General features: G+C 45.4%; 1 protein-coding gene across 1 annotated transcript in view; it reads right to left on the bottom strand.

The window, feature by feature from the left end:
- RINL (Ras and Rab interactor like) overlaps nt 1-4732 on the bottom strand; it is a 36906-nt gene extending 32174 nt beyond the window's left edge. Inside the window, exons 1-2 of the mRNA XM_081868839.1 lie at nt 4598-4732; nt 2221-2362 (exon numbers count right to left, since the gene is read on the bottom strand). Of these exons, the coding sequence (XP_081724965.1) occupies nt 2221-2362; nt 4598-4650 (195 nt within the window). The 5' untranslated portion in view covers nt 4651-4732. The remainder of the gene's footprint in view (nt 1-2220; nt 2363-4597) is intronic.
- Nucleotides 4733-13921: the final 9189 nt, after the last annotated feature.

The following is a 13921-nucleotide window of genomic DNA, read 5'->3' as shown; positions in this document are numbered from 1 at the left end:
ATCCATGAAGTCCTTTATCCTTGGTTTCAATCCATCTATTGCCTCTGTTGGGAGTTACAACACCAGAAGGAGGCATACAAGGGGCCATCCAAGGTTTGCTCCTGAACTATATATATATATACACACACATACACACACACAGTGGTGCCTCGCAAGACGAAATTAATTCGTTCCGCGAGTTTTTTCGTCTTGCGGTTTTTTCGTCTTGCGAAGCACGGACTTTGGAAAAGCTTCAAAAATCACCAAAGTCTTCAAAAACCTCAAAAAAGGCTACCACACTGCGTGCTATGAGTTGCTCCTTGAAGTGAATGCATGGTTTTAAGAAAAAGGAAACAAACTTGCAAGACAAAGGAATCAAACTTGCAAGACGTTTTCGTCTTGCGAAGCAAGCCCATAGGGAAATCCGTCTTGCGAAGCAACCCAAAAAACGAAAAACTCTTTCGTTTTGCGAGTTTTTCGTCTTACAAGGCATTCGTCTTGCGAGGTACCACTGTATATATAAATATAAATAATTTTATTAGGTTTTCCACAATTATAACAAATATCACGTAACAAAATCACAAACACAAACAAAAACAAAAACGAAAAACGAAAAAGACTGCATCAAAAATAAATGAATAAACAATGAAAACAAACTTAATTCTTTTAAAATTCCAATCTTATAAACATATTATTGACTTCCCCAATTCCCTCCCTTCTGAATTTCCTTGTATCTGTATGTTACAGCTTTCCAATATCATTTTTAACAAAAATATTTCCGGTTATAATCTAATTTATTCACTTTTCTTACCGTTGTCAATCCCATTTTTAAATCCTAATTTAATCCTAGGCCTATTTGGTACTCCTGAACTTTTTCTTCTCCTGAAGATATCCCACAAGGCAGCAGAGGTTGAGGATCAGAGTCTTCCTTCTCCTAGATGGGCTCCCTTCCCAGGCGGACGAGCCCCATCTGCCCCTCACGTCCCTCTATAGCATGGGCAGAAACCGCCTTCTTGACCGTTGGACCCACTCTTGGTCTTGCCGCTCAACCCACCAGAGCCTGTCTTCGTATGCAGGGGAAGTCCCTAACTCCCTGAGGGTCTGAGACCCATCGGCCACCCACACCTGGTTTAGCTGGTTGGTTGAAGCTGTTTCCAGGGCAAATGCCTCCCTGCTCGGCTGTGAAGCCTTGCTTTCGATGCCAAAATAAACTTTCTCTGTGCAGAGTGCCACTCTCCCGTGGCTGGCTCATTCACTGGCAGAATCTGTGAGTTGGCAGTCCTTAAACCTTCCCCAGCAGAGTAGTTTCTTGACGCCCAATCTGCGCCTCCCCTCTCGGCGCGGAAGCCTACTGTGCAGGGAGGGCGTGGGTAACGGAGGACCTCTCTCCTCCCCGCTTTGCCCAGGCAAGGTGTCCTGGCATTGCCTTGTCTCCTCCGAGCCCTGAAGCTCCTCTCCACTGGAGGTGTGGTTACTCTCCTCAGCTGAGGAGATGCTGCTTCCCGTGATCTTTGGGGGCTCTCTGTAATCCACCCGGCTTCTCCCCTCTTGCCCCTCTCGCCAATGGCAGTTCCCTGACACAGGGTGTGGCTGCTGTTGCATGCTGACAGCTTCTGGGAGCCCCAGGTGAGATCTGAGTGCAGGATAGGGACCTAAGATGGACAAACTTGTTACGATATGGATGCAATGCAGCTGCAAAGTGCTAGCTTGAAAAGTAAACATGATGGGAATGTTGGGACTGCCCGTGGGAATCAGAGGGACAGTCAATTCACAGTGCGAAGCACCGGAATTAGCTCAGAGTGTAATATGAGCTCTTCCGTTTGTTCCTGTCCAGGAAGTTTTTGTCACTAGACTGCTGGAGCTTGAAGAGAGCAGTCATGTTTTTTGTAATGCTACAAAGTCAGAAATAAAGGCATGTAGATACGTTTCTGTCTATCTCTTTCCCCTGCCCAGGGGGGGCAGGAAAGAGGAGTGTGCTCTTCTCACGCTGAGAAGGATCGCCTATTGCGACCTAGCCTGGATCTTGCTGGGGAATGCAGCCAGGGAGGTCAACAGGAGATCATGCTGGGTGCCTGGGAGAGTTGCCAGTTTCTCCTGATATGGGCTTGATTTCCGACAAAACTACCCCAGAAGGAGCATGATGTGTCCCCCGCCAGAGGTGCTACCCCTTCCCTAACACACAATACACCTGCCCACACTGGACTCATCCCATTCAAAAAATAAAATTTGCTGGCTGCTTACCCCAGGTGGGTGTACTGACAGCAACTCCTTGGCTTGTTCTGGTTGGCTCTCAAGAATCTCCCAAATGCTTCTGGTTGCAGAGAGCCGGTCCAGAAGGGTGATGGGGCTCTTGCACTTTCCGTTCACCAGGCTATGCCGTAGGCTGTATAAGAAGAAGAAGAAGAAGAGTTTGGATTTGATATCCTGCTTTATCACTACCCGAAGGAGTCTCAAAGCAGCTCCTTTCCCTTCCTCCCTCACAAGAAACATTCTGTGAGGTGAGTGGGGCTGAGAGACTTCAGAGAAGTGTGACTGCCCAAGGTCACCCAGCAGCTGCATGTGGAGGAGCAGGGAAGTGAACCCGGTTCACCAGATTACGAGTCCACGGCTCTTGACATTGGAGGTGGGGAAAGAGTTAACAGGATGAAGGTCTCTCACCCGCCCTAGCCTGCAAAAACAGCTCTGGAGCTTCCCCTGCCTCCAGCTCTTGCCTCCTGGCTGGTACTGTTGTTGTTGTTGTTGTTGTTGTTTAGTCGTGTCCGACTCTTCGTGACCCCCTGGACCAGAGCACGCCAGGCACTCCTGTCTTCCACTGCCTCCCGCAGTTTGGTCAGACTCATGCTGGTAGCTTCGAGAACACTGTCCAAGCATCTCGTCCTCTGTTGTCCCCTTCTCCTTGTGCCCTCCATCTTTCCCAACATCAGGGTCTTTTCCAGGGAGTCTTCTCTTCTCATGAGGTGGCCAAAGTAGAGTGGTGCCTCGCAAGACGAAAAGAATCCGTTCCGCGAGTCTTTTCATCTTGCGGTTTTTTCGTCTTGCGAAGCAAGCCCATTAGCAGCTTAACGGATTAGCGCTATTAGCGGCTTAGCGGCTTAGCGGATCAGCTGATAAGCGGCTTAGTGGCTTAGTGGATCAGCTGAGAAGCGGATTAGCGGATTAGCTGATCAGCTGATAAGCGGCTTAGTGGCTTAGCGGATCAGCTGATAAGCGGCTTAGAAAAAGGGGGGGAAGGGGGGAAAAACGCCAGGCACTCGCAAGACGTTTTCGTCTTGTGAAGCAAGCCCATAGGAAATTCGTTTTGCGAAGCACCTCCAAAATGGAAACCCTTTCATCTAGCGGGTTTTCCATCTTGCGAGGCATTCGTCTTGCGGGGCACCACTGTACTGGAGCCTCAGCTTCAGGATCTGTCCTTCCAGTGAGCACTCAGGGCTGATTTCCTTCAGAATGGATAGATTTGATCTTCTTGCAGTCCATGGGACTCTCAAGAGTCTCCTCCAGCACCATAATTCACAAGAATCAATTCTTCAGCGATCAGCGTTCTTTATGGTCTGGTACTTCTGCCTGGTACAGTTCCCCACAAATCACTGCTCCCCACAAGTCAGACTCCAGCCCCATTTCCTCAACCCCCCCAGCGGCTGATCAGCATCCTGCCACTCCCTGGCACCTCCAGATGTTGTGGGACTTCAAGTCCCATCATGCTGTGCTGGCTGGGGATGATGGGAATGGTAGTCCAACAGCATCTGGAAGGTGCCAGGTTGGCCCACAATGAGGCTGGCAGATCTATTCCCTCCTTCACGCAGAGATCATAGAACCTTAGAACTGCAGAGCTGGAAGGGACCATGAGAACCATCTAGTCCAGTGTTTCTCAAACTTGGGTGTCCAGCTGTTTATGGACTACATCTCCCACCATCCCTAGCTAGCAGGATCAGTGGTGAGGGATCATGGGAACTGTAGTCCAAAAACAGCTGGAGATCCAAGTTAGGGAAACAATGATCGAGTCCAACGCAGGAATCTTTTGCCCAGGCTGGGGCCATAGGTGTCAACTTACAGATTTGAAAATAAGGGACCAGCAGCCTTGAAAATAAGGGATCAGCAGCCAATATAAGGGATTTTCCAAGCACAGGTATGTTCAACTTCTGAGCCACTCCGAGCCAAAGGCAGAAAGCCCAGCCAGCCGCCAAATGAAGCCTCAAGCGGTGGTTCCCACAGCGCAGCAACCCGGCAAAGGGGATGCAGCAAGGAAAACCACCGTCCCCTCTCCGCTGGGAAGCGCTGAGCAAAGGCGAGTCCCCAGGCAACGCGGCCGATTTGATCAGCACAGGGCATGCAAGCTCCACCCCCAGTCGTTCTTAGACTCCTTATTGGGTGAGCAACGCAGCCAAGCAACACAGTTGGAGCCTCCCTCCTCCCTGGCCAGCAGGGAGGGAGGGAGGGAGAGGAGCTGCTTCCTTTGAAACTCGGGAAATTTAAGGGACATCGTCAATAAGGGACTACAGCGGGACACAGCGCTGGGATAAGGGACTGTCCTGCCAAATAAGGGACGGTTGACAGCTATGTCTGGGGCTCAAACCCAGAGTCTCATGCTCTGCCGCCTGAGCTATTATGAAGGCTTGCTTACCCAGGGTCCTTTTCCACTGGGCTCCTGCTGGCACCAAGGATGGGCTCAGACATCTTTTGCACCCACAGTTAACGGGTCCTCACAAATCCCACATTGCCAAAGGCTTCCTAGGGTTTCTGTTTGGCTTCCAAACGCGTCCCTGTAGGTGGGAAGAAAAAGTTGGGCAGATGAATCAGAGCTCCAGGTTTTCTCCCCCCCCCCCCATTTTTTTTATTGATTTTCACAAAATTATAAACAAACAAACATAAATCATAACCTTATTAAAATTACGCTTATGAACATTGTTAAGTGACTTCCTCGCTTCCCCTTGGTTGAATTTCAATGTGCATATCCTTTTAACAGTTTTCCAAATCAGAGTTCTTATAAACTTAACTTAATCAATTAACATCCTTACATCTTTTCAGTTCGAGATTAGACATATTAATTCATCATTTAACTTATATAAAATCCTAATCCAATCAAATACCTGCAAGCTATTTCCAATTAGTTTAACTTAACAAATATAACTAAATAATCATTAAATTTTGTCCGTTCTTCCTGTTACTCCTCCTCCTTCTGGCCACGGACTCTTCCGGTTAGGTCGGCTAGCTCCGAAAAATCCATCATTTTCATCTGCCATTCTTCCACAGTTGGTAATTCTTGCGTTTTCCACTTTTTAGCTAGTAAAATTCGAGCAGCAGTTGTGGCATACAAAAATAATTTAACATCTTTCTTGGGCAATTCCAAACCAATTCTTCCAAGAAGAAAGGCCTCTGGTTCCTTTATAAATGTATATTTCAACATTTTTTTGTTCAATTCATTATAAATCTTTTCCCAGAAGTCTTTCACCTTAGGGCAGGTCCACCACATGTGGTAAAAAGTTCCTTCCTTTTCTTTGCATTTCCAGCATAAATTATCAAAGTTATGATAAATCTTTGATAATTTAACAGGAGTCAAATACCATCTATACATCATTTTCATTATATTTTCCTTTAACACAGTACAGTGGTACCTCGAGTTAAGTACTTAATTCATTCTGGAGGTCCATTCTTAACCTGAAACTGTTCTTAACCTGAAGCACCACTTTAGCTAATGGGGCCTCCTGCTGCCGCTGCGCCACCAGAACACAATTTCTGTTCTCATCCTGAAGCAAAGTTCTTAACCTGAAGCACTATTTCTGGGTTAGAGGAGTCTGTAACCTGAAGCGTATGCAACCTGAAGCGTATGTTACCCGAGGTACCACTGTACATGCAGTGAACTTAACCCCTTTCTTCCACAATCTTTCCCAATCCTCAAACATTATATTATGTCCTACATCTGTAAGAGAAGAGATGCAGAGCTGGAAGGGATTTGGGGGCAATAGGTTGCAAGTGGGACTTGTGAGATCCATTTCGCTCCAGGCATGTGAAAAGACACATCAGCTTACAGTTTGGACAGCACTCAGTGCTTGCCACAAAACACTCTTCCACGCAGGGATCGCAGCTCAGTGGAAGACCACCTGCTTGAATAATAACATTTTAAATAATAATTTTATTGTTTGCATGCAGAAGGACCTGGGTTCAACCCGCTCTGTCAGCATCTCCAAGTAAGGTTAGGAAAAGAGTCCATCCCCAAACCCTGCAGAGCTGCTGCCAGTCAGAGTTGACCGTACTAAAGTCCTGAGCTTGGTAGAAAGGCAGGTTTCTATGGTTCCAGTAGAGGCCCGGTAAGTACCGTATTTTTTGCTCTATAGGACTCACTTTTTCCCTCCTAAAAAGTAAGGGGAAATGTGTGTGCGTCTTATGGAGCGAATGCAGGCTGCGCAGCTATCCCAGAAACCAGAACAGCAAGAGGGATTGCTGCTTTCGCCGCACAGCGATCCCTCTTGCTGTTCTGGCTTCTGAGATTCAGAATATTTTTTTTCTTGTTTTCCTCCTCCCCAAACTAGGTGCGTCTTATGGTCTGGTGCGTCTTATAGAGCGAAAAATACGGTAATTCAGTGGATCAATTCCTCCTCATGTAAGGAAATTTAAATTTGCTATGGGATGTGCCCCTGCCCGCTTTGCTTGCCACCTCCACCCCCTTGCCAAAGCCACTCACATAGAACCATAAAACTGCAGAGCTGGAAGGGAGCCATCTAAGCCAACCCCCCTGCAATGAAGGAGAGCTGAAGGTGCCAAAAGCCACCCTCTCCCCTTTGACCTCATCAGTCGTCCACTCACTGGCCTGGGCTGCCTGGGCTATCTCTGGTTCTCTTCTCCTTGCCCTCTTATAGCCCAGCTTGTCATCGCATTGCAGTTCACAGCACCATCTGCTGGCAGCCACACAAACTGCATCATGGCGACTTCCTTATGAATATATGTACTGGGAGAGAAAGGGATCTTGCAGGCTGGAATATACTACAGTGGTACCTCGGGTTAAGAACTTAATTCGTTCTGGAGGTCTGTTCTTAACCTGAAACTGTTCTTAACCCGAAGCACCACTTTAGCCAATGGGGTCTCCTGCTGCCGCTGCACTGCCGCTGCACAATTTCTGTTCTCATCCTGAAGCAAAGTTCTTAACCCGAAGTACTATTTCTGGGTTAGCGGAGTTTGTAACCTGAAGCGTATGTAACCTGAAGCGTATGTAACCCGAGGTACCACTGCAATAGGAGAGGCCTCCAGACTGTGTTTTGCAGGAGGGGGTTCAAATACATACAGGGACTTTGGCTTTGTAAATTTGAAATGGGTTGATGGGCACCCCAGAGCAACAAATCCACTAAAAAAAAAAAAAAAGAACTTTTATGATTTGGAAAGTGAAGGGTAAATGCACCGAAAAGTATGGGATGAAACAAAGAATGATCAACAAAATGTAATTTGGTATAGGCTGGACCATACATTTAAAGCACATTTCCCCCACCCCTAGAAAAAGAATCATGGGAACTGTAGTTTGTTTGTTTTTAAGGGTGCTGAATGGAGACAATCTCATTTATATGGCGAGAGATGGTGAACCGAGTCCTAAAGAACGGAGGCGGGGGGGGGGGCAGCCTTCACCTTCATCACCCCAATGAAGAGTCTCCTTTGTTATGGAAATTACAATTAAATAGCCCACAAGGATTATAGCTGGAGACTCTAGAGACAGACAGCTGGGACGGCTTCTGTAAATCCGAGACTGTCCCTGGAAAATAGGGACACTGGGGGCAGGTGGGCGGTTCTGAGTTCGTTCTGGGATGCTGTCACACTACTGCTGTCCGGAGAGGCCATAGCACAACGAAAGCAGGAGAAAAATAAACTGGAACATTTGCGGTGTAAGACATTGCGGAGGCAGTAGGAGTGCCCCCAAAATGTTTGGAGGCACGAACAATGTTGAAGGTGGGATTCCCACCCCAATACAGTGGTACCTCGGGTTAAGTACTTAATTCGTTCCAGAGGCCTGTACTTAACCTGAAACTGTTCTTAACCTGAAGCACCACTTTAGACAATGGGGCCTCCTGCTGCCGCTGCGCTGCGGCTGCACGATTTCTGTTCTCATCCTGAAGCAAAGTTCTTAACCTGAAGCACTATTTCTGGGTTAGCGGAGTATGTAGCCTGAAGCGTATGTAACCTGAAGCGTATATAACCTGAGGTACCACTGTAGCGTTGTGAGCATCACTAATGCACAATAAAAGGGGCAATCTGGAGGCGAGACCTCCTCAGTAGAAGGCACTTCCTATGTTCCTACAAAAGGCTAACGTTACTTACAGCCAGCCTCAAAATATCCTTAAGGGAAGGAGCTTCCGCTATATGGGCATACGGTTCCACGCTGCATCTTCCATCTCAAGCATTGACTTGCAATGTGCGCAGTAGCAGGTGGCAAGCCACGTGTTTACAGTAACATGGAACATGGTGGCTTCTCGACAGTATCTGGGCCCAGGCAAACGCCCAACCCTGCCTACCACTGATGCCAGGCTTCAAGATACTGTAGTAGATTGCACTTGGGGAACTGGGTGCTGAACCCAAGTTGCAAGCATTCTTGCCTGATGGCACTCTCCAGATTCGAGGCCAGAGTTTTCAGAGGGCCTTTCCCTCGCTACAGAGGAAAAACACAATTGTTGATCCGGGACTGAGCAGCTAAGGCTTATCAGAGAAGCTCACAACCAGGGAATAGATTCCTAGGAATTGGGATGGCTCTCGGAGGCCTTATGATCTAGATCCAGTCTGCAGTGCAATGACAGATGACCATCCAGTCCCTGTCTAAAGATCTCCAGTGAACAAGGGGCCCTCCTCTCTCCTTGGTCACAGCAGCAGTACCCAGAGGTAGACTATCCATGCATGTGGAGGTTTGATTTCATTCTCACGGCTTCTAAACATCAACACATCTCTCTGCGCCACCTCTCTCCTCCCAGTTTGGGGGTTTTAAGTTTGCAGCTCAGCTAAAAGATCACCGACACACACACACAAAGAAGTGTGCATGCACACGAAAGCTCATACCAAGAACTGACTTAGTTGGTCTTTAAGGTGCTACTGGAAGGAATTTGTTTTGTTTTGACTATGGCAGACCAACACGGCTACCTATCTGTAACACACACACAAAGCAGACCTTACCTTGCGGTGATGGGTCTTAGGTTCCCTGTGCACTGGGCCTCAGGAGGAGCAACAAGGGGGCAGACGAGGAACACAAGCAGGCAGCGAGCGATGGAGGACTGCAGGCCTAGGAGACAAAAGGCAGGGATGTGGTTTACACCTCTGTCAGCTGCCTTCACGTGGTCTCGGGGACTGATTGTTCACTTCAAAAGAAAAAAAAAAGCGTGCAAATGCGAAAGCAAAAATGGGGCATACAGAGGTGCACGTTCCAAGTTCCAAGCACCAGGGTAGCTGTCTACAGATTCAGTAACTTGAGTTTCAGGTTTGAAAAGCTTTCTTTCTTTCTTTTTAAATTGCATGAAGCAGTTTCGAGCCAGGAGATTAAAAACATTTTTTCCCCCTATTGACGCTACACACCCAGGTCGTCTGATCTGGCACGTCTCTGCACCAAGACAAAAGCGTGGCATGTCCTCTTCTAAGAGATGTTATTTGCAGATGATGCAACTTTGGCAGCGATCTCGGAGGAAGCTCTACAGAAGCTCATCAGTCATTTTGCCTGCGGGGAGTTCAGCCTTACCATCACCTGACGAAGACCAACAGGGCGTCACCATGCTCCAAACATCAGCACTGGTGATCACACACTTGAGATGATTTTGTCTGCCTGGGTTCCACCATAACCAGCAACCTCCCCATCGATCCTGAGCTGGTAACGTACTGGTAAGACAGCTATGGCCGTGGCTCACCTCTCACAAAGGGTATGGAAGAATGTGATGCTAACATCCGACCCAGAGATGAAGGTCTACCCAAAAATGAATTGGTGAAAGAAGAGAATGTAAAATCACAGTATATTAAGATAAATTATTAAGATAAAAACAAAGCTGGAAAGGATTTGCTGAAATATCTAACTGAATTAGAATACAAAAATGGGAGGTGCGAGGAGGTCAAGGAAGTAAGCGAATGAAAGCAAGTGATGTCAAGGTTTGACTTGTTTTTCTTCTGTTCTTGGATGATGTTTGTTTTTTATGTATTGTTCTTTCTTTTTCTTTTTTGATTGTTCTGTTTTGACTTATATTTTTTCTTTTTTTTCCTGTAACCTTTAAAAAAAAAACCTAATAAAAATGTATTCCATATATATGTATATTGTTATGCTTATTGATATGATGAATTGTACAGTGTACATTTACATGGGTTTGTGTATTTGTAAAGTTTGAATAAAAAGTATGGATAAAAAAAAAATGTATTCCAAAAAAAAAAAGAGAGATGAAGGTCTACCAGGCTGGTGTGTTGAGCACACCGCTTTATGGAAGTGAGTCGTGGGCAACTTACAGCAGCAACGCCCCCATGCCTTCCACATTAAACCTAAAAGAATCCAAGCCCACAAAGGGCACGCCCGAATACGGTTCCATCCAACTTTCAAAACGGCTCGATTTGTATTGATTTCAATGGCGGGCTTCTGTTCTACGACATCAAAGTGTGATTGGGGAAGTGTCAGTAGGAAGCCAGTGGAACTCTGTACATGGAAGCTTCCTAGGTTCCCTTAATTAATGGTTCTCTGTTTAATTTTTTCTATACAGTGGTACCTCGGGTTACATATGCTTCAGGTTACATACGCTTCGGGTTACAGACTCTGCTAACCCAGAAATAGTACCTCAGGTTAAGAACTTTGCTACAGGATAAGAATAGAAATCGTGCTCCGGTGGCACAGCGGCAGCAGGAGGCCCTATAGGCTAAAGTGGTGCTTCAGGTTAAGAACAGTTTCAGGTTAAGAACGGACCTCCGGAACGAATTAAGTACTTAATCTGAGGTACCACTGTAAACTGCTTTGGGAAACTGCTTATACAGTGGAACCTTGGTTTGCAACTGTTTCGGATTACAACTGTTTTGGATTGCAACCGTTTTGGATTACAGCGTCAAACCCGAAAGTGCATGACCCTTTTTTGGGGGAATACAACCCTTTTTTATTTTTTGGAGGCCCCATTGGCAAAAGCGTGCCTTGGGTTACAACCTGTTTTGGTTTACAAATGAACCTCCAGAACGGATGGTGGTTGTAAACCAAGGTACCGCTGTATCTGAAAGTGCTAAATGCTGGCAGGGCAAAAAGCCCCGAATTAAGTTTAAAATACTAACAGATGCGAAAGAAAGGGGGGGATTTGCCCTGCCAGACTTGAGGTTATATTACGAATCTACAGCCTTCTGCTGGATGAAAGATTGGTTTTTGTTAGAGAACACTGATGTCCTAGATCTGGAAGGGTTTGATAACGCTTTTGGGTGGCATGCGTATTTGTGGTACGACAAGGTTAAAGTTCATAAAATGTTCAAAAATCATATTGTTAGAAGAGCAATTTTTATGGTCTGGACAAAATATAAAGACTTATTGGAGAGCAAAACACCAAGGTGGCTTTCACCGGCAGAGGCCAAGGCACGTAAGAGACTTAACATGGAGGCCTACTGGCCAAAATATTGGGAATTAATTGAAAAAGATGGTGACAATTGGAAGCTGCAGAGTTTTGAAAATGTAAAAAGCAAGGTGCGAGACTGGTTGCATTATGCTCAAATTCGGGAAATTTTCAAAACAGATAAAAAGGTTGGGTTTCAGGTGGAAAAATCGAAATTAGAGACAGAATTGTTAGAACCTAAAGACAAATTACTTTCAAGAATGTATAACTTGCTGCTTAAATGGAATACACAGGATGAGACAGTCAAATCCGCCATGATAAAGTGGGCACAGGATATTGGACATAACATTATGTTTGAGGACTGGGAAAGGCTATGGACCACCGGATTGAAATTCACGGCATGTAGTGCCCTGAAAGAAAATATTATGAAAATGATATACCGGTGGTACATGACCCCAGTCAAGCTTGCTAAGATATATCACCTGTCTGATAATAAATGCTGGAAGTGTAAAGAGGCGGAAGGGACGTTCTTTCATCTCTGGTGGACATGTCCGAAAGTGAAGGCCTTTTGGGAAATGATCTATAATGAGTTAAAAAAGGTATTTAGATATACCTTGCCTAAGAAACCGGAGGCCTTCCTTCTGGGCATTGTAGACCAGAATGTGCTAAAGAAGGATAGAACTTTTTTTATGTATGCCACAACAGCAGCAAGAATTCTCATCGCAAAGTGTTGGAAGACACAAGATTTACCCACACTGGAGGAATGGCAGACGCAGTTGATGGACTATATGGAACTGGCGGAAATGACTGGCAGAATCCGAGACTTGGGAGAAGAAAAAATGGAAGAGGACTGGAAAAAATTTAAGGACTATTTACAAAAATACTATAAGCTGTATGAATGTTAAGAAAATGCACTTTTTAGGAAATATTAGCCCCAGCAATGGTAATTAGGTGAAATGAAAAATAAGGCACAAGAAAAGAGAGGTGAAATTAAGAAAAATCTTTATTGCATTATGTTTTAATTACAATATATAAGATCATGGTTACAATAACTTTGACTTTGGTAACATGAAATTGAAAGATACAATAAGTAATGAATTGAAAGACACAATAATGAACTGAAAGATACAATAAGTAATGAAATAAGATAATAAATAGCTGAAGACTTTGTATCATGAATATTGGGTTACAAATATATTGAAATGGGTAATATGACAAAATGAAAGATACAATAAGTGATGAAATAAGATAACAAAATGCTGAAGTTGGTATTATAAATAATGCAGATTCGGGAAGATGTGGGGAAGTCCAAAGGATTCTGTAAAAGAAATATGATTTATGAAACTCTTGTATTTTATTCTTTGTTCTTTTTTATTCTGTAAAACTAATAAAAATATTTAAAAAAAAAAAATGAAAGTGCTAAATGCTGATAAAACAAAATAGCGGCTTCTTAGCCTTTTTCAGGGGTGGGGAGAGGCATTTTGTTCTTGTCACATGAAGAGGAAGGATGGAGATTAAGATCAGCAAGGGGAGCAGTAAACACCTGGGAACGGGGGAGGAGGAGGGGGTGGAAAGGAAACCAAAGCACAGGTAGAAATTCTACCACCTTTGCAGTTTACCGACTCCGCTTTCTGTTGCATAATTTGCTGAAAATTCTCTTGGCAACAGTTCCGGAAAGTCGTCCTTGCTTCTCGAGTGTCCGGACCCAACAACTTCCAACCAGATTTCTATTTTCCCAACTCCACACCATTCCAAAACATACCTATCTGTATCTCCAGATCTGGTCTCCTGGGGTCCCACACAGATCTGCCTACTTCGTGGACTTTGGTCTGCTTCAAGGCAGCTGAATGCCTATTTAAGTAACTTCAGACGCGTGTGCTGGATCAGGCCAAAGGAGACCCGTTTAGGCCAGCATCCTGTGATTATAGCAGTCGACCAGATGCCCTGCAAGCTGGACATGAGCACAGCCTTGTTCTGCCCACCTGGGGCTCCCTGCACCTTGTATTCAGAGGCATAATGTTTTGTGTACGTTGCCACTCAAGAGATGCCAGCCCTTGAGCCCGCAAGTCACTTCCTGCTCTTAAGTTGTTCTTTCACCCAAAACAATACCACAAGCGCTTCTTACGGGGATTAAGATGTCCTGAATGCAAAGAACAGGAAGGTGCTCGGTTCTAAAATGAGGCAGGGATATGCCTGCAGTGAAAAACTCCAAATGGCATTGGCTGTTCTTTTGCTACATTTTTCACGTTTCCTAAGCACAGGAATAATGGAGGGGTAGCAAGGTGGGAGTAGGCCGTTAAAGCTGGTTTGCACAGCCTCCGTCACATCACTGAATACCACTCCCATCACATTTTGCACCAGATGCCAGTTGTTAAAACAGTGGTACCTCAGGTTAAGAACTTAATTCATTCCGGAGGTCCGTTCTTAAC

The sequence above is a fragment of the Podarcis erhardii genome (assembly GCF_964252035.2).
Source record: "Podarcis erhardii genome assembly, chromosome: 7".
NCBI lineage: Eukaryota > Metazoa > Chordata > Lepidosauria > Squamata > Lacertidae > Podarcis > Podarcis erhardii.
This window is presented reverse-complemented; position numbering and strand designations above follow the sequence as displayed.